Below are 21,484 nucleotides of genomic sequence, written 5' to 3' on the forward strand. Positions count from 1 at the left end.
CACTACTAGATTATTAGTTTGGGACTTTGCCTTACTTAAAGACAACATTCGTTGAGATGAGCTCTGTAATATTTGATAACCTATGTTTTAATAGGCGGAGGGGTTTAATTCAAAAAATTAATCAAGGATAAACTTTGGTACTCATAAAGAAATTACAATCATGCCCCTTAATCTCAATTTACATTTATAATTCATACTTCGGGATTGTATCGCTCATCATTTTGATGCTTTATTATTAATATCAGATTTAAATTCATGTTTAAACATTTAATTGAAATCGCAAGAGTTATCTCCCCCACTGTGTTGTACATCTTAAAGGAGAGATGTTTTTGTTACATTTCCCTTTCAGAGGAAATTAAAGGTACATTTCAGAAAAGAAAAAAAAATGGATCAAGTCTAAATGAAATTTTTTTCCAGATTTTATGGTGCATTCGAGCCAGTAAAGTTACAGTCATTCGCATAGAATATTGTAATGAATGGTATAAAATTACAACATTTTTTCCCTGTCATTTCTAAACATTTTTATCATCTCTTTGTAGGACACTGCTAAGCAAGCTGGTTCTCCATTCACTGGCATTATCTCTAAGTGCTTTGAACACCACCTAAATATTTACATCGATTCACAAGATAAGTAAGTTTTTCATCTGACAGTTGGTACTCAAAAAGGTAATAAGCTGATCAATGCTGGCTACTTTGTTTTTGTAGATTGTACAGCATTGTAGAGAAATGAGAGGAGGGTCACAATTCTATGTCAGTATTTTTAGGTCACCTGAGTCACTCAGGTGACCTATTCTATCTGTTTTTGTTCATCTTTGTTTTTCGTCCATTGGTCGTTAACTTTTGATCATTTTCAGCTTCATCTCTGGAACCACTGAACCAATTTCAACAATTTTAGCATTTAACATAAATTGGAGAAGTGTAACAAAAATTATGAAATTAATGCCCTAGGTCTTGAGGGGTGGGGCTTAAACCATCCAAATTAATATAAATCTTTAAAAATCTTTTTCTTTACTCTTGAACTCAAGAAGTCAATATATTGGCTTGATTGTAATAAACACTGAGCCCTTTAATAAATTTGTGAAATTCATGGCCCCAGGGCCAGGGGTTCTGGTGCTAGGGCAGGGTTATGTTGAATATATAGTGAAAATGCATTAATTCTTTAAAAATCTTCTCCTCTGCTCCTGGGTATTTAGCAAAAAACTAAATGCATAGTGAACTAAGTGCATATAGTTATAATGAGCAAGGGTGCCTCTTCCAAAATTGTGAATTTCATGGCCCCTGGGTTGGGGGTTCTGGTGTTTAGGTTGGGACCTGTTGATTATATAGCAAATATGCTTTAATGCTTTGAAAATCTTCTTTTCTGCCCTTGAGTATTAAGCAAACAAATTAAATGCAATAATATAAAATAATGTAAATGTATAAATATAAATAAATGTGTCTCTTCTCTGCTCCTGGGTATCTAGAAGGCAAGCAGAGTTCAAAATTGTAATAAGTGAAGCAAATAAGAGTTACTCCCCTTTGCTCAATTATATTAATCAAGAAATCCTTGTCTGTAATTTAATTAACAGGTTATTTGAATGAGAGAGAATTCATGAAAGAATATTATATATATAGAGAGAGAGAGAGAGAGAGAGAGACTTAAAAAAAAATGTTTGGTTTAAATGAGCAAATCACGCTCAAAGTCAGATTCTTACCTGTAAAGCATTAAAAAGATTTAAATAAAGATTATATACAAGTAGCAAAATTGCCAATTTGTACTATGTGTATACTGTGGTGTATTTTTATCAGTTGATCAGGGATTTTCAGTTAAAGTAACGGATACAATAGACTAATTGGTGAAAATCTGTATAAATTTGTTTTATACTTAATCAAAGTGACCAAGTGATTACAGAGAGCCAGGGTGACTAGGGGACATGTTGTAGTTGTGACAAGTGGCAAACCAGCCACATTTTGTAGCCAAGTGGCGAGTGCTGGTAACAAATATTACCAAGCTGTTTGCATACCCAAGAGGCAAGTGTTGGTACCAAGTGTTACAAAGTGGCAAGCAGCTAAGTTGTTTGTGTAGCCAAGAGGCATCACCTCAAGTAAATATACAGACTTTAGAGAATTCTCTTTATGTACTTTATTGTAGCATTATGCAAGTGACATATATTTAAATGCCTTACTAGGCAAATGTCCATTGTACAGCTAAACTTTGATTGATTGATTGTGTATTGTTTTATGTCCCATTTGAGAATTTTTCACTCATAGAGAAGTCACCACATACCAGTGAAGGGCTTCAAATTTTGACCTTTACGCGGCACTTAGGGCCATTGAGCTGTGAGGGATCTTTAACGTGCCAACACCTGCTCTGACACAGGGCCTTGGTTTTTAAAGGTGCTTAGACACAGATTTGAAGTTAATATTTTTTCAAATTTTCTGTATAATATCACGACTTATATATTGCAATAGCATTTCACACGAAAATTTAATTAAAAACTTATTTTATCTGGAAATTATTGGAACTACGAATTCCTGGACGCGTTTGATTAACACATCCTTGCACTTTCACAAATTTTATCTTTATCCTTAACATTTAAGAAAAGAAGCGATTTTGTTGTGTATTAATGAAAAACATTACATCTATAATCCAGAAAATTCAGAGTAGAAATGTGCGAAAGCAAACCCCCTCACTAATATCGTCAGCCCGTGCTCAGTGTTATGTACAGAGTTTAACAAATTAAATACACCCGTGAAACGTAAACTGTTTTTGTAAACAGGGCACGAGCTCTGTTATTGTTAATATTTACGATTCACCGGGTTTGTTCAATTGTTAAAGTCTGCACACACCACTGAGCACGGACTGACAATACTGTGAGTGGGTTTTGCTTTCGAACATTTCTACTCTGAATTTTCTGGATTATAGTTTCAATATTTTTCATTAATACACAACAAAATTGCCACTTTTCTTAAGTATTAAGAATAAAATTAAAATTTGTGAAAGTGCAAGGATGTGTCAATCAAACACGTTCAGAAATTTGAAGTTTCAATAACTACGAGATGAAATAAGATTTTTATTATATTTTAGTATGAAATGCTATAGCAACATATAAGTCATGAAATTCTACAGAAAATTTGAGAAAATATTAACTTCAAATCTGTGTCCAAGCACCTTTAAGGTCTCATCCGAAGGACCTGCAACTTTCACTTCAAAGTGCCAAGCGCAGGGCGAAGACATAGTTGCTACCCATTTTTTATTGACTTAAGTTGTGGCTGAGATTCGAACTCACGACCTCCCGATCACAGAGCCAGTGCTCTACCGACTGAGCTACTGTGAACGGTGCTAAACTTTGAAATCTTGAACACAGATATCTCGAAAACCCCGGATATGATGAAGTTAGGCCATGGTCCCAACAAAATTTGCTCTATAATTGATTAAAATGAACCCCTCTATGTCGAACACGGTAACGTAGAATAGCCTGATTATCTTGAAGTGAAATTGTTTACCCATTCATTAAAATTACACATGTTATCTTGAAGTCAGGATAATTTCCCCCTCTGATGATCAAGTCTGTTAGGTAAACCGAATGCTCTATTGATAACATCCACCTGTCTGTCACGCACGGGTTGCTTGTGTTCCTGTGATCAAAAGATAATAGCAAGATAATTATATAAGGTGTCTGTATGTATGGCTTACATTGATTTTAATTATGCAAGCTAAGGATTGTGTGTATTAATTTAATGCATTCGAATGGATGACACGTTAATTGTTTTGTGGCTGGGATATGTTTATCTTGATAATCACTATTTAATGCTATGTGTAATATATGTATGCGCTTGCATAGATTATGCATATCCAACTATAAACATCAAAGTGAAGCAAAAATCTATAATTTGATATGCAGTTTGAATTTATTTTTCTTTTATAAGAGCGTGCAGAATTTACAATCATCAGTACACACCATTATGGCAGAAAAGCAATCTAATGAAAGACCCGGTACACAACTAGGGGGATAGTTAGATTATCTGCTGTTGGCATTAAAAAAAAATAAAAGTATACAGCATTGAGACAAAATTCCAGGCAATCACTAAAGTTGATCAAGGCAAAGAGTCAAAGTCGGCAATAGCAAAGAAGTTCAAAGTTCTGCTAAACACTGTAAAAACACTGGCCTGGCTGTTTGTTTTAAAAGACAATCACCTGTGACCTGTTACCAATAACTCGCTTCAAGATTAATTATAGGTTGATACGCACAAGGCTCTAGCTTCTCCAACATTTTATATACAGTCAAACCTCATCTCAAACTCAATGGGACCGAGAAAAAACTTCCGAGATATCCAAGGATTCAAGATATCTGAAGTAAAATACTTAAAGAATAAGGGATTGGGACTTCCAAATCATTTGACATATCCATGGTATTCAAGATATCAGTGTTTGAGATACCAAAATTCAACTGTATCAATATTTTTTTTTGTAGTCTGCAAATATATTTTATTTACTGTTACAATAGTCACCCGCCTGGCGCAGTGGTTAGAGCATTTGCTCTAAAGTTGTGGAGTAAGGAGTTTATCCGGGTTCCATGGCCCATGGTTCCATGGTTTGTGCGGGTTCCAATCCCACTGTGGGACGTGGAAACTGGTCCTTCGGATGAGACCATTTAAACCGAGATCCTATGTCGCAGTAGGTGTTGGTACGAAAAAGATCCCTCACTGCTCAATGGCCCTGAGTGCTGAGTAAAGGTCAAAATTTGTAGCTCTCCACGGCAAGTGGTGGCGTCTCCATATTAGTGAAAAACGTTAAACAAACAAACTGTTAGAATAAAGTCATAAGATTGGTTTTATATATCAAGGACCTATATATTAGTATATAGGTCCCTGGTTTTTTGTATTGCTATTTATAGACAAGACTCCACAAAATGGATTCTGAAGTTTGATGACACTTATAAATACACAAACATTAATGCCATCTTGGTTGAGGTGATTAGTGTAGGTATACATGTGCATTCACATTAAGCATGGATGAAAGAGTTCATATTAAAAGAAGACTCTACTGACAGTTTGCTCAGGTATTTTTTTAATGCCCCCACCATAAAATGGCTGGGGGCATTTAGTTTTACCCTGTTCAATCATTCTATCATTCCGTCATCATTGACTTTCGGTTCATTATCTCGGCAACAGTTTCCCACATTCAACTCAAATTTGACATACGGATACGTCATAAAAATACGCAGGTCAATTTTGAATTTGGGGTTGGTCCAATGATTTTTGACAGAGTTATCTCTCTTGAACTTAGAAAAAAAATTTAAAAATTTCATTTTCGGCTTTCTGACTTTTGTAGGGATATATGTACAAGGTTGGAATTGCATATGCAGGTAATTTACCAGAAAATACAGGTAAAATTTGAATTTAGTCATGCTTCAATGATTTTTGACAGAGTTATCCCTCTTGAACTTAGAAAAAAATAAGAATTTTTTCAGTTTTTGCTCTCTAACTTTTGTAGGGATCTTTTGTGCAAACATATTTATAACTAAATATGGCATTTGAAATTTTGGCTGCCTCAGGGGCATTTGTGGCATTATGACACATCTAGTTTTCTACCAGCTCTACAGACAAATGGCTAGGGGAAGTTCATTCATTAGAGGATAGCATTAATATGGCTACATAAACAACATTAGATTTAATGAACTTTTTTGTTTTATTTAAGCAACTGTTATTTAGTAGTGCTAATATATATATCAAAATATTAAAACAATAAAATATATCAAAAAAGCAGCATTCTTCACTATTGCCAATGGCTTTATAGCTAGAATCAAGGTAACCGGACCCTTCACCTATCCGGACGATTTTGACTGTTGGACTTCAATGTAAAAAATGCATTTAGCCATTCATAAAGACACTGAATAAGCAATTCTACATTGGTTTAAATCAGGCCTAGAGATAGAAATTTGCCTATATTAGGCCCCTTGCTTCAGGCAAAGGCTGAGCAGTTTACTTCTCAGTTGGGAGAATTGACGTTTAAGTGGTCCTCTGATAGGTTAGACACATGGCATAACTTTTAAAAAAGTATGCAGAGAATCTTGATCTGTTAACACCCAGAGTGAACCAACGTTGGAATGGAAAGAAATGTACCTCAAAACACTACTCAGCAACTACATTTACTACAACCCTTGTGACATCTTAAATGCAGATGAGGCAGGGTTCTTTATAGCTCACCTGAGCTGAAAGCTTAAGTGAGCTTTTCTGATCTCATTTTGTCCGCCGTCCATCTGTTTGTCTGTTCATCTGTAAACTTTTCACATTTTCAACTTTTTCTCAAGAACCACTGGGCCAATTTTAACCAAACTTGCCACAAAGCATCCTTAAGTGAAGGGGATTCAAATTTATTCAAATGAAGTGCCACGCCCTCTTTCAAGGGGAGATAATTAAGAAATAGAGAAAATTTTGTTTTATCTTTTAAAAATCTTCTTCTCAAGATCCACTTGGCCAAAAAAATTGAAACTTATATGAAACCTTCTTTACATAGTGTAGATTAAAATTTGTTCAAATCATGACCCCGGGGGTAGGGTGGGGCCACAATGGGGGATCCAAGTTTTACATACATGTAGGAATTTATTGGGAGAAGTCTTCAAAAATCTTATACTGAAGAAGACCAAAGCCATGTTTAGTCATATTGATATGGAAGCATACTCAGATCCTTCAAATCAAGACCCCCCCCCCCCCCCGGTTTAGGGTGGGGCCACAATGGGGGATCAAAGTTTTAAATAATATACAGTTGAACTTCACTATCTTGAACACTGATATCTCAAATACCCTGGATATGTCGAAGTGATTTGGAAGTCCAGTTCCCTTATTCTTTAAGTATCTTTAAGTATATCTCGAATACTTGGATATCATGAAGTTCTTTCTCGGTCCCATTTAGTTTGAGATAATGAGGTTTGACTATAGGAAAAAGATCTTGAAAAATCTTCTTCCTAAGAACAGCAAAGCCATTATTAGTCTCATAAATATGGAAGCATCCCCATATAGTGTAAATTCAATTTTGTTCAAATTATGACCCCCTTTGGGTAGGATGGGGCCACAATGGGGGATCAAAGTTTTACATAGGTATATATAGGGGAAAAAATCTTGAAAAATCTTCTCCTTAAGAATAGCAAAGTGATTATAAGTCATATTAATATGGAAGCATCCTCAGTAGTGTAGATTCAAGTTTGTTCAAATCATGACTCCTGGGTGTAGTGTTGGGCCACAATGGACGATCAAAGTTTTACATAGGAGTATATAGGAAAAATCTTTTAAATCTTCTTCTCAAGAACAGCAAAGCCATGATTGGTCATATTTATATGGAAGCATCCTCAGGTATGGTAGATTCATTTTGGTTCAAATCATGACCCCCGGGGTAGGGTGGGGCTACAATGGACAATCAAATTTTTATATCGGTCATGAGTATATATATAAGAAAAATCATCTTCTCAAGAACAGCAAAACCATGATTTGTTATTAATTTTTCAGAAGTATTCTAAGGTAGTGTAAATTCATGTTTGTTGAAATCATGACCCCCTAGGGATAGGGTGGGGCCACAATTGATGATCAAAGTTATACATAGGAATACATAGGAAATTTAAAAAAAAAAAAATCTTCCTCTCAAGAACAGCAAAGCCATGATTGATCTTATTTATATGGGAGCATCCTCAGATAGTGTAGATTCAGATTTGTTCAAATCATGACCCCTGGGGGTAGGGTGGGACCACAACAAAAGTTCAAACTTGAAGGGAAAAAAGCCACAGTTTGTCAAAGAAATACAGAGTATGTAAGCATCCTTGGTTATTGTAGATGCAACTTTGTTCAAATCATACTGAAAACTCATATATTTTAAAAGGCAGAAACTCAAGCTTAATATATATTGTACTTACCAGATATGGAATCTTTATCTTTTGTTAAAATATCAATTCTATCCCAAGCTTCATATGACAAACAATCCCCCTCTTTTAAACAATCTTTTTCCTTCTGTCCAACAATACAATGTGGCATACAATTTGAAAGTTGGTAGTCTGACAAAATGTTGTTTAAATAAATTGACCTATTAGGCCAACCTTAAATTTCTCTTGATCTCAATTGAATTTTACAACTATGTTTCCATGAGGATGCAGTAGCCCAAATGCAGCAATGTTACAGCACAAAAGCAGCATATTTAATTTTTTTGAATTAAGCTGAAACATTTTTAGGGTTAATAGGCATGTTGTGGAGATGTGCAGAATGAAAGTCATCTTGCAAGCACATACAACTACTTGTGTGTCTGTGTGATGAGTAAATTGACTGTTAAGGATAGATGATACAAATTTTATCAAAAAACAGGTAAAGTTATGTTTATTTAAGTAAAATAAATAAAGGATACATTTTAATTTTAAATTCAGTTTCACAATAATGCAATTTAAGGGGGGCGACTGGGGTTTCCATTGCACAATACTTCGTGTATCATAGTAAAATGAAGCGTATTTACTCTTTTGAAGCAACTATTTTCAGAAAATTACTAAAGGATGATGTGACATAACTGCTATCTGGGGCCTCTTTTTCTACGACGAATTATATTTAATCTACAACGATTTTGATAGTTTTCAAACATGAGTGAATAAATACGACGCCTTTTGAATAGTTTCAATAGTTCCGACACATTTTAATTATAAGGATTACTGCATTATCTATGATTTTTTAGACCCTATGACAGCAACATTCGGCCAGGTTTGTGACAATATCTTCTTTTCTGAAAAGAGAATAGGCTGGTCTTGGTACAATAGAGGGATATGCATGTCCGAGAAATTTACCTTATATGGCTATTGTTATTATTTCGCACATAGTCGCTTACCGAGAACAATTGTCCAATCTGACGACAGAACGACAAAACATGCTGTCGTTTACTACATTTTTACATTTTATCACAGACACGTGGTTTAGGTCAATTTACACATTATCTCTACCATATTTCAAATTTTTAATGGTCAGCCAAGGCTGTTTATACATATTAATATGCATTGAACCTCAGCATTTACCGTTCTGGATCAAGAAATGCACATGAAACTTGTATTCACTGATACTCAGGAATACATGTAGACCTAGTGAATTGCCCACCAAACGCTTTACAAAACCTTAAATTATGTATATTTATAAATCAATTGTTTGTAACTGTGAGCTGGGAAATTGTAGATCCGTGCCTAATCTGTGAATCAAATGCATAAAAAATTGTTTATCGAAAAGTAGGTAAAAAGCCTTTTTTCCAAGCATAAAATTTCCATAGTATTTTTGTGGTACTCACTCGTAATGCATCTCATATAGCTGATTGGTCAGTTAGAAAGTATGGCCAGTGCCTCGATTAGCGTATGAATTTATTCTTATGTCAGGAAAAATAGTTTCGTCGATCTGGTCATATTAGGAAAGGCCAGCTAGATTTTACGATTTTTTAAAAAAAAGAACATGTGAGCGAAGTTAGGTACATTTTTCTCCTTTCACATATAAGTAGATTTCAATAAAATACAGTGACCAGCCAAAGGAGAAAAATGTACCTACTTGCACTCGTATATTTTAAGAGCTTCAAAGAGTGGGGCAGGGCCAAAATTCAATGGGAATCGGATGTAAACATGGTACCCCTACCCAAATGAAAGATCTATATCTTCCAAATTACACTTCTATTTTTGTTAAAAGTAGTTTTCCATAAGGGTAAACATATCAGTGATTAGTTGCATGCAAAAATTAGAGTAAAATTTTGACACTTAATTTTTTGTCAATTTACCAGGGGCCATATGTCAAATCATCCTTTAATAGAATTAAGAGATCACAGGTTAAAAAATCTAATTACAATTTTATATAACTGATTATTAAAACGATTTTTCAACCGATAGGTAGATTGACGTTGTAATAGTGTATTTGTGATGTTATTATAAAAAAGTATAGAATATAAGCTCTTGAGATTTAGAAAACAGAAATTTGAGAATCTCACATTTTTTTTTTTTGGTACAAATCCTTTATATCTGTTATATTTTGTAGTACTCCATAAAAACAGGAAAATTTCATAAATTTTGATATTTTGAGATGCCCCCACTGGAAACCAGACTAGAATTTTGTGTTTCTTACAAGTAATGTACAATATAGTATAACTCATCACATATTATAATTTGAGCAAAAAGTATATAGTAGAATTTGTATAATTTGCTTTGAAGTGCGAAAAAATGGCACTTTCCCATATAATCCTATAGTTAATGTACCTGTATTTTGAGACGGTCCCCAAAAATACCTAGACAGTAGATTTTCCCTAAACTTGGCATGTACACTGAAGTCAATGTAAGTTCCGTATGGTATAAAATTAAAGAGTTTCTCTATTGTAGTGTTCACACAATAAAACCCCAGTCGGCTCCCTTAAGGTGACAAAAAGTTGTGTTGATTTATCAGAATGAATGCAGAAAGGTGGACTTTTGAACATCATAGGAAGTTACAATTTCTGAAAAATTAGAAATTTAATATTTGCATCATTTACAACCAAAATAGGTCCAAAAACATATACCAATCCAGGCAATTTTTTTTTTGGTATCATCTGTCCTTAATGTAGTTTACTTGATACTAAGCCAAAACTTTTATATTTTTGATGAAATGCTTTGGAACTCAAAATATAAAGATTTGATAGTGGTCTAGACAAGAAAACATGGTCAAGTTAGCATAAACTCAGAACTCTGATTGGCTGAAACAAAATCAGTATAAATTAAATAACACAACTTATTTTCAGATAGATTTTTGAGTTTTGGAGGATGATATGAAAGAAGCAGGCCATTTTTAGGGTGTCAAAGAATGTTTATGACTAGGTGCATGATGTCATCGTTGCTAACAGACATCTAGGGATATTTAAAATTAAATCACATTTAGAAACTGGTCAATAGGAAGATATCTTTTATAAATGACCATGCACCTAGTTTTTCTGCTTTATTTACAGGAGAAGAACAAAAGATATTTAAAGAATTGATGCATTTTCACTAAATGATCATTAGAGCCTCATCCTATTTCCAGAACACCTGACCCTGGGGCCATGAATTTCACAATTTTGGTAGTATTCAAATTTGTTAAAATCATGACCCCCTGGGGGTAGGGTGGGGCAGCAAGGGACAATCAAAGTTTGACAGGAATATATAGGAAAAATTGTGAAAAAACTTTTTAGGAACAGCAAAGCCATGATTAGTCATATTTATAGGGAAACATCCTCAGGTAGTATAGATTCAAGTTTATACATAACTCCCTGGGGTTAGGTGGGGGCCAAAATAGGAATCAATATTGTATAAAGGGAATATCTTGGAATTTGTTTTCAAAAAATCTTCTTAAGAACAGAAAACCATGATAAGTAATATTTATATGGAGGCATCCTCAGGTAGTATAGATTGAAGTTTGTTTAAATCATGACCCCCAGGGCTAGAGTAGGGCCATATGGGTAATCAAATATTTACATAGGAGTACAGAAGAAAGTATTTGCTGATGATGAACAGGAAGGGTCATTAGTAACTCAGGTGAGTTTTGTGGTGCATGGCTCTCTTTTACGTTTATTACCACAGTTTGATTTAAAAACTCAATAATTTTTTATAGGAATTTAGCAGAATTGATAAACAGATTTTTGGAAGATTTGAGGCAGCATGGAACTCCCAGAATAACAACAGATGAAAGTAGCAATGTACTTCCCAGTTGTGCAGACCTGTTTGTGTTCTACAAAAAATGTATGGTTCAGTGCTCACAGCTTAGCAATGGTCAGCCTATGATTGATCTCACAAGAACATTTCAAAAATATCTTAGAGAATATGCCAACAGAGTCCTTCTTAACAATCTACCCAAGTAAGTCAAATTGTATATGGCATTAATTTGCACTTGAAGAAGAAAGACATATCTGAACCAGATTAAAATTTTTATTGCTGCAAAACATTCAATTACTGTTAATTTTAGATGGAAAATTTGTTATATGGATCTTAAAATTAGCTGTGTTTGTTTTAGTACTAGTGAGCTTTTATGGTCGAAGTTTTTTTTTTCTGTTGGCTGTCTTCTTAGCTGTCTGTATGCTCAAATATTAACTTTTTAACTCATCCAAGTCAAAGGATCAAGTGAGCTTTTCTGATCAAAGAAAGTTTGATGTCCATCAATCATTATGTTTATGGGTCACCTGAGTCACTCAGGTGACCTATTGCTATCTGTTTTCGTCCATCGTCGTGCGTTGTGCTCCGTCCGTCGTGCGTTAACTTTCGAACATTTTTAGTTTTCTCTGAAACCACTAAACCAATTTCAACCAAATTTGGCATATAGCATCTATGGATGAAGGGGAACAAAAATTGTGAATTTCATGGTCCCTGCCCTCTGGGGCCTGAGGGGTGGGGCTAAAACCACCAAAATTAATGCAATCTTTAGAAATCTTCTTCTTTACTCCTGGACATCAAGCAGTCAAACTGTTGGCATGATTGTAATAAGCATTGAGCCCTCTACCAAAATTGTGAAATTCATGGCCCCAGGGTCAGGGGTTCTGTTGTGCTAGGGTGGGGCTATATAGATCATATAGTGAAAGTGCATTATTTCTTTGAAAATCTTCTTCTCTGCTCCTGGGTATTCAATAAACTAACTTAGTGCATAGTTATGATGAGCAAGAGTGCCTCTTCCAAAATTGTGAATTTCATGGCCCCAGGGTCAGGGGTTCTAGTGTTAGGGCAGGGCTCTGTTAATTATATGGTGAAAATGCATTAATTCTTTGAAAATCTTCTTCTCTGCTCCTGGGTATTGAATAAACTCACTAAATACATGGTTATGGTGAGCAAGAGTGCCTCTTCCAAAATTGTGAAATTCATGGCCCCAGGGTCAGGGGTTCTGGTGTTAGGGCGGGGCTCTATTAATTATATAGTGAAAATACATTAATTCACTGAAAATCTTCTCAGCTCCTGGGAATTAAATAAACTAACTAAGAACTTATTTATGATGAGCATGGCTGCCTTTTCAGAAATTGTGAATTTCATGGCCCCTGGGTCAGGGGTTCTGGTGTTAGGGTGGGGCTCTATTGATTATATAGTAAAATTGCATTAATTCTTTGAAAATCTTCTTCTCTGCTCCTGGGTATTAAATAAACTAACTTGGTGCATAGTTATGAAGAGCATGGTAACCTCTTCCAAAATTGTGAATTTCATTTGCCCTTTGGTCAGGGGTCTGGTGTTAGGGTGGGGGCTCTATTGATTATATAGTAAAATTGCATTAATTCTTTGAAAATCTTCTTCTCTGCCCCTGGGTATTAAATAAACTAACTTAGTGCATAGTTATGAAGAGCAAGAGTGCCTCTTCCAAAATTGTTGATTTCATGGCCCTTTGGCCAGGGGTTCTGGTGTTGGGGTGGGGCTCTATTGATATATATAGTGAAAATGCATTGATTCTTTGAAAATCTTCTTCTCTGTTCTGGAGCCTGTTTCATCAAAAGTTGTAAATTGAAGACCTAACTTGGGTGAACTTCCGGGGCTTATGCCAAAATTTAGTCGGGCGTAATTTGTGTTTCACGAAGTAGCGTAAGACTAGTCGTAAACAATACTATTAGTCTCAGGACTAAGTCCTTGACAACGCTGCATTGCCCATGCGCAAAAACCATAAACATATGAATTGTGTACAACCCCTGCGAGAGTATCAAGAATAATTCTTGAACTTTTAAGAAAAGTTCATGAAATATATTCTTGAATCTGCTCATGAAATATTCATGAAGATCCTAAGAAGTTAAAATTGGACACTCATGATTTCATGAATTTTATTCATGAAAACCAAGTTCAAGAATATTCAAGAATAGTGGGTCGTTCATGAATTACTTACTACTTTTGAAAATTCATGAACTTCCTTATAGAATTCATGAAATCATAGTGTCCTGTGAATTTTAGCTTCATTAGATCTTTCATGAACATTTCAGGAACTTTTTAAGAATATTATTCTTGAATTACGTAATTTGACAGAAGGCCAAATTGGCAAAACCACTGTGAGTACCCTCAAAATACATGTACATAAACATTCTATTTAAAAATTTGATAATATATAAATAATGACTACAATATTCTAAACTAAATGCTATGTATTAAATTAATTCATTGAATTTATAAATGTATACAGCTTTTAGCCAACACACTCTTAAACAATTACATGTACAGCCTGGATCAGTTTCAGAATCTTAAACAACGCTTGTGTTCTTCTTATGGCACGTTCAAGTAAGTCAGATGCCTGTGGTGCATTTGTTATCCCTGTGAACTTTGCTTCTTGACATTCCAAAAATGAATTTTTCTCTATGGGTGTCTGCTGGATCACTCACTAATTCATCCAAAATTGAAATCTGTCCTTTAAATCATGATGTGGTAATTTTTTTTCTTATGCTCTTTTACAATAGGCCTGGTTTTTCATTCCCTGAAAATACATATACATTTATATAAATGATATGCCAAATAGAAATAAATATTACAGGGAACAGGATACTTTTAAATAATGTGAGAATTGTGGTGATGCTGCAACTGGAGGCCAGAAAAAATATAGGAATTACCTGCCTTTTATACAGAACACTTGGTCTTTAATTTTTAAAGAGTCAGGAATCCTCAGGGACGAGTCAAAGTCAATCTGTCCTAATCTGTAAAGAAAATTTAAAAATAATTTTAGTTTCAATTTAGAATAAAATTTCCTTTTTTTTATTCAATTTGCACTAGACCATGTGCACACGGGGGTATGTATGCCCCCCTCCATTTTTTATTATAAAATTTAAAAAAAAAATATTCCGAGACCAACACACAAGTTTTTAAAAATATATTTCATTAAATTCATTTCATTTAACCATAACTTAAATTATATTTCTCTCCGAGTTATTTTTTATTAATCAAGTTTGTTTGGCATGCGTGCAACAAGTGTGCTTATAAATCAACAAATTTGGAACCAAAATAATTAAAAAATTATGTTCTTACCACATGCTTTCTGAATTGCAGTCCTTCCTTTCTATGAATATAATAGTTAACACTCCATTAAAAAAATGTTGACAGAATCTAGATCTATCAACAATCTTCTGACAATGCAATGCACGTCATCCTGCCTTTCAATCTATTGAAAATTTGGCGCTCGCGTTACTGCTTCACTAATCAGTAATGATGTTATAAATCAGCTACCAGAAGCATCCAATCAAAAACGATTGAGGTTGCGATTCAAATCATACCCGTAATATTAATTGGCCGTCAATGTATTCTTGTTTGGGATACCTTGATAAAAAATGATACATAAATAGGCCTAGTTAATCGTGGACTGGTACTATTGAATAAAGTTTTACTTTTTTCAATATATTCATGCCAAAGTTTCTACAAACTTTATAAAAATCTTTGAATAAAAAGTGTGTGAAAAATTATTGATACGAATTGCCTCGCCACCCACTTAAAAGATGGCGGCCTTTTTCGGTGGGCGATATATAGAAGTTTGTAAACTTCAGAATTTACAATATACACTGCATTGGAGGTTATATTTTAAACGCACACCATGCAAACAACATCCACAGAAAGATCAGCACTGTTCCGCCTGCATTCATCAGCTCACAACGTGTCACTGAGTAAGTTTTCATCTGTTTTATTCATGTTACAATCGGGTGGTGGATATCGTGTGCACAACCTACAAGGTTGTTGTTTCAAGTGTTCTTAAATTAATTATATTTTTATGGCCCTATTTATTGTTTGGTTTGTTCGAATTTCAAAATGAGATTGGCAAGGCATTTGCTTTTTTTCTCAAGAATGAAAGAAGAGGGAGATAAAATACGATTTAAAATTATATATAGTGTTGTTAGTTGACAGAGTTTGACACAATCCGTGTCCTCACAGATTACTTAGTAGGCAAAAAGTACCAGTATTATGTAGAAATATTTTTATATAGTATTTAAAATCAATATTTTTTAATTATCTAGCTTATTGAATTCAGGGAAAACGATTGTGTTTCTATTTATACATCAAAATTATTCACATAAATTGAAACTTAAGTTATCACAGGCATACTAGACGTTTGAAACTATGCAGATAGTTGCTGTATGTTTTGTTTGTTTTTGTTTTGTTTTTTTGTCAGTGGCTTTTCATTTAAAATGTAACTTTCATTAAGAGCGTACATTACAATTATTACAGGTCTAACAAAGAAACAACTATAGAACTGAAATATCCCAAAAGACAGAAGAATCAGGGGGCAAGAATCAGCTATGTTTATCAGTGAAGGAGAATTGACAGGAGTATGATTCTTATGGAACCAAGTTGTTCTGGATCTTCTCATGCAAGCACACAATTTGAAACTGACATCATAGACAAGACAAATATGATATCTTTTCAGATGATCAGCAACATGTTTATTAACCTCACAATTTTTATTTTCTACTTTAAGATGTTACCTTATAAAAAAAAAAAATATATATATGTTGTAAATTTTAGAACCATTTATGCCCATGAACAAAAATGTTGCAATAGGCATGGAGGCTTTTTTTAGCTCACCTGAGCCGAAGGCTTAAGTGAGCTTTTCTGATCAAAATTTGTCCGTTGTCTGTCGTCGGCGGCGGCAGCGTCGGCGTCGTTGTTGTCGTAAACTTTTCACATTTTCATCTTCTTCTCCAGAACTACTGGGCCAATTTCAATCAAACTTGGCACAAAGTATCCTTGGGTGAAGGGTTTTCAAGTTTGTTCAAATGAAGGGCCAGGCCCTCCTCCAAGGGGAGATAATTACGAAATAACAAAAAATTAATGGCATTATTGAAAAATCTTCTTCTCAAGAACCAGTGGGCCAGGAAAGATGAAACTCATGTGGAACTATTGTCAGGTAGTGTAGATTCAAGTTTGTTCAAATCATGACCCCTGGGGATAGGGTGGGGCCACAATGGACGATCAGAGTTTTACATAGGAATATATAGGAAAAATCTTCAAAAATCTTCTTCTCAAGAACAGCAGAGCTATGATTGGTCATATTTATTTGGAAGCATCCTCAGGTGGTGTAGATTCAAGTTTGTACAAATCATGACCCCCGGGGGTAGGGTGGGGCCACATTGGACGATCAAAGTTTTACATAGGAATATATAGGAAAAATCTTCAAAAATCTTCTTCTCAAGAACAGCAAAGCTATGATTGGTCATATTTATGTGGAAGCATCCTAAGGTGGTGTAGATTCAAGTTTGTTCAAATCATGACCCCCAGGGGTAGGGTGGGGCCAAAATGGACGATCAATGTTTAACATAGGTGTACATAGGAAAAAATTTTCAAAAATCATCTTCTCAAGAACAGCAGAGCTATGATTGGTCATATTTATTTGGAAGCATCCTCAGGTGATGTAGATTCAAGTTTGTACAAATCATGACCCCCGGGGGTAGGGTGGGGCCACATTGGATGATCAAAGTTTTACATAGGAATATATAGGAAAAATCTTTAAAAATCTTCTCAAGAACAGCAAAGCTATGATTGGTCATATTTATATGGAAGCATCCTCAGGTGGTGTAGATTCAAGTTTGTTCAAATCATGACCCCCAGGGGTAGGGTGGGGCCAAAATGGACGATCAATGTTTAACATAGGTGTACATAGGAAAAATCTTCAAAAATCTTCTTCTCAAGAACAGCAAAGCTATGATTGGTCATATTTATGTGGAAGCATCCTCAGGTGATGTAGATTCAACACTACTAAGTCAGAAACGTACTGACATTCCCATTTTTTACTGATAAACTTAGACAGTTACTGACCATGTGCTGTCTTTACTGCAAAACTTAGACAATAACTGACATTTTTACTGCCGGTGCTGATAAACTTAGAAAAGTGCTGACAATCTTAGTCGGTGCTGATAAACTTAGACAATTACTGACCCGTTTACTGTCCCTGCTGAAAAACTTAGACAAGTGCTGACTTTTACTGATAATTACTGTCCCTATTGTTCTTGCTCTCGGGGAAACTGCAGATGTTTGAAATTGATTTTTTTTTTATTTAAAAGAGTTTTTTTTTTTTAGTTTTAAAAATTAAATAAATTTTTATCTATGCCCCAATGATATTTTATAAAGCTCCTATGATCAATGTATTGTAGAATTATTCATTTAAAAATATTTCATAAAGAAAACATAAAACTCCAAAACCTTTCAGCAAATAAGCAATTTATAAACTTTTTTAGTGGCGTTTATTAGCGAAATATCATGGCGTTTTACAGTGATCTTTTCCTTCTGATTATAAAAAAAAATATTTCTTATTTCTTTGATTTACATGTACTCCCTCTTTTTGTTTAATCATGTATGAAAAAAATTAAACTGTCTTGTTAGATGTGTTATATGCATTTAATTTTGAATAACAATATTAATTTTGGACCCGCAGTATTCGGTGGGCCAGGGGTGCCACACTTTCTGAGAATACACTTTTTGGTGTAATTTTCATACATTAAATTTGACGTAGAAGCCCCCCCCCCCCTCGATTTGTGTTGCTGTACACTCAAACATACGCTTATTCCAGCATTTGAAAGAAAATCTATATATTGAAAAGTTGCCCCCTCCCCCCGGAAAAAGGATAATTTTAATGAATGTTTTAAAGTTTATAGTTCACTTTTCCCCCTTAATGGCCTGTATTTACTCATTGATCCTTGGTATTCATTGATTTAGTTATTGCTCATTTTATTCCTTTGAATAGAATACATGATAGTTGATTTCCATATCTTGAATTTCTGGATTCCAATCTGAGAGATTTATTTAGGGTCAATGTCCTTCTATTCAGTTGCACTTGTAAATCGTATTTTCTTAATTCATACGTCAATTGTTACTGTTATGATTTGTAATGCACGACAACTCATTTGGAATTAAGTGATAATAAATAAATGATCTCGTTAAAAAAAATCAGCGGTTTGACAAGAAATATCGTATGTATGTATATTTTAACTCAATTTGGATTGAAAATGATACTTTGTTCAGTATATAACTGGTTTGATTTTACAGTAATACTGTGCTTATTGTTCTTTCAAAATGTTTCAAGTCTGTTACTTGATAACTAGCAGAATTACAGAATTATCGAACACACAATAGGAAACTCTGTGAAGCACCTTTGTGTAGAAGAAATCGCCTGAGGCGATCCGAGTGTGTACGGTAGCGAGAAAATAAGACAATAGGTGTCACTGCAGCATTATACAGAAGGGCACTCGCTGGATATCACAGGAAGTTAGTTACGCAACATTACGGCGACCGGTAGACCTGTCTGTTCTTGAACACAATTGTGAGCAATTTAACACACCTCTCACCCTCTTTTAAGAATAAATATTGCTATTCTAAATAAAAAATACTACTAGATTTATATGAGATAAATTAAAATGAATTATCAAGTATCAATTAGAAATAATATGTAAAAAGCAAAGTTCTGGAAAGACACAAACTTTTAAGATTTATCTGCAATTTCTAACAAACCAAAAATAATACAATGTAATTTAATAACACTATAGTGTTGCAAAAACATGGTTTTCAAGGGTTTCTTTCTAATATTTTCTGTTAAGTCGGGTTAGTGTGCGAAGTACATTTCAAGGAACGGTAAGGTGAGAGAACAATTATAATGAATGTGTTGTCACTTGCATTTACCATAGATGATAAACATTTCGAAGATGCATGTAAAGTTTGTTTATCAACTTAAAAAAAAAATTTAAAAAAAAACAAAAAACAAACTGGACATAATTCAAAGTTACCGTATATTATCTGAACTTTTAATCAACAATTTAAGAATAATTATTCGAAAATAATTTACATACAACAAGATCAGAAGAATAAAAATTTATTCTCAGTCGGATTTATACTGTATCTAAAACTATCTTTATTCACTTCGCCTGGATAAATATTGTTTTTTTTTGGGGGGGGGGGGAGAGAGAGAGAGAGACACGAACGGCAACTCGGCACAGGAGATGTTGGGGACCTACAATGTATAGTATTACTCGGCACGGGAGATGTTGGGGACCTACAATGTATAGTATTAATCTTATTTATATAAAAAAAAAGAACGATATAAAATATTAATCAAAACTGAAACAAATGAATAAAAAAATACTAATAATAACGATAAAGATTGTGTATTGTACCAAGTGGCCACATAGATTTTCACCCTGCAAAGTAGCAAATAAATCCATTTCATGTATACTGTATAGATATTAGGTAAATGTATTTCATGTAACTTGGAGAATATACGTGTATGCTAATATTGAAGATTAAATCTCATTTTGATGTTTTGATGAATATTTCGTTGAGCTTTTTGAATCAACTGGCGGCATTTAAAATTACAGTCGTGTATTTTCCATGTGCAACAGAAAAGAAAAGTCACTATTAATGAAAGAGGATCATGTATTAAGTTAGAAATACATTTCATACTAATTCTCTATTACACATGTAAATATTTCTACGATAATTCATTGCACTTTAATACATTTCATGATTTTGTTTACTGTGTTTAACGCATTCGGATTCAGAGTGTCAGTACTAGTGATAATTTGGATACACCATATTAATTAATAATTTTTCTGTCGGAGTTACGCGGATGAAATGAATTCAGTATCAGTTTACATATCCATCTCAAACAAGACCCTTAACTTCTTGAATAAAAAATGTCAATTTCTGTTATTTTTCTTTTGCAAATCAAACTATACATTCCCTTCCTTGTGCACCCGTACTATCCTAAAATTGTCTGCACATCTTAAATCACCGACAAATAACATTTACATGTATCTAACTGAAAATTCTACCAAATCACGAGTCAAGCTCTTTCATTCCCTTGAATTGTCGCTTGAGTGTACAGAAACTAAATTTGCATTTATTAAGAACTGACATACCCCTTAAAATGAAAATGCTAACAATTAAATAAAATGATAGAGAATAATCATACACTGTAGGTATGAAGCGCCTTTTGGTGAAAATAAAATCGCAAAACATTATAGCCCCCCCCCCCCCCCATTAATTTCATAATTTGCTAAAGGGCAAGTTTCTTTGAGTAAATATACAGTCATAAATATATTCTGCCATTATCCTGTTTCAAGATGTCCAACTGTCCAACAATTTAGTTTTCTAAAATTAGGCAGTGATTGATTTTTCTCGTGTAAATTTCGACCTGTATACTGTACTCATGGTCATCAAGCGTGGGAATAATTTTCGTGCACATTTCGACCTTGCACTCTGCACTCATGGCCATTGAGCAGTGAGGGATCTTTCTCGTGAATCCTCTCTTACATTTAATAAAGTTAAACTCTATACTCCACAGATAAGAGGTCTTCCCACATTTATTTCAAAGTTTGTGAAAAGGGGGTTTATTATGACGTCTACGTAATACATTCGAAGTTGTTTTTCCGCTAGTCGGAAAGGCCCGAGAAGTTGCGATTGATCCATTTCATGTTGTAATAGCTTGAATAAAATTGTTATGTTTTAAACACAGTGGAATTGCTTAAAAGAAACCCTGAAACACTGAGGAAAACAACATCGATCGCTGAAGTTAAGATTAAGTACTC

At 34.2% G+C, this 21,484-nt stretch overlaps 1 protein-coding gene across 1 annotated transcript in view; it reads left to right on the plus strand.

Moving 5' to 3' along the window:
• The window catches only part of LOC133206147 (vacuolar protein sorting-associated protein 53 homolog), a 540,720-nt gene that overhangs the window by 333,773 nt on the left and 185,463 nt on the right, over positions 1 to 21,484 (plus strand). The window contains exons 11-12 of the mRNA XM_061342079.1: positions 540 to 631; positions 11,590 to 11,832. Coding sequence (XP_061198063.1) covers positions 540 to 631; positions 11,590 to 11,832 — 335 coding nt within the window. The remainder of the gene's footprint in view (positions 1 to 539; positions 632 to 11,589; positions 11,833 to 21,484) is intronic.

Source organism: Saccostrea echinata, unplaced genomic scaffold (genome assembly GCF_033153115.1).
Source record: "Saccostrea echinata isolate AGI-Se365-2 ecotype Australia unplaced genomic scaffold, CSIRO_AGI_Sech_v1 ptg000054l, whole genome shotgun sequence".
Lineage (NCBI taxonomy): Eukaryota > Metazoa > Mollusca > Bivalvia > Ostreida > Ostreidae > Saccostrea > Saccostrea echinata.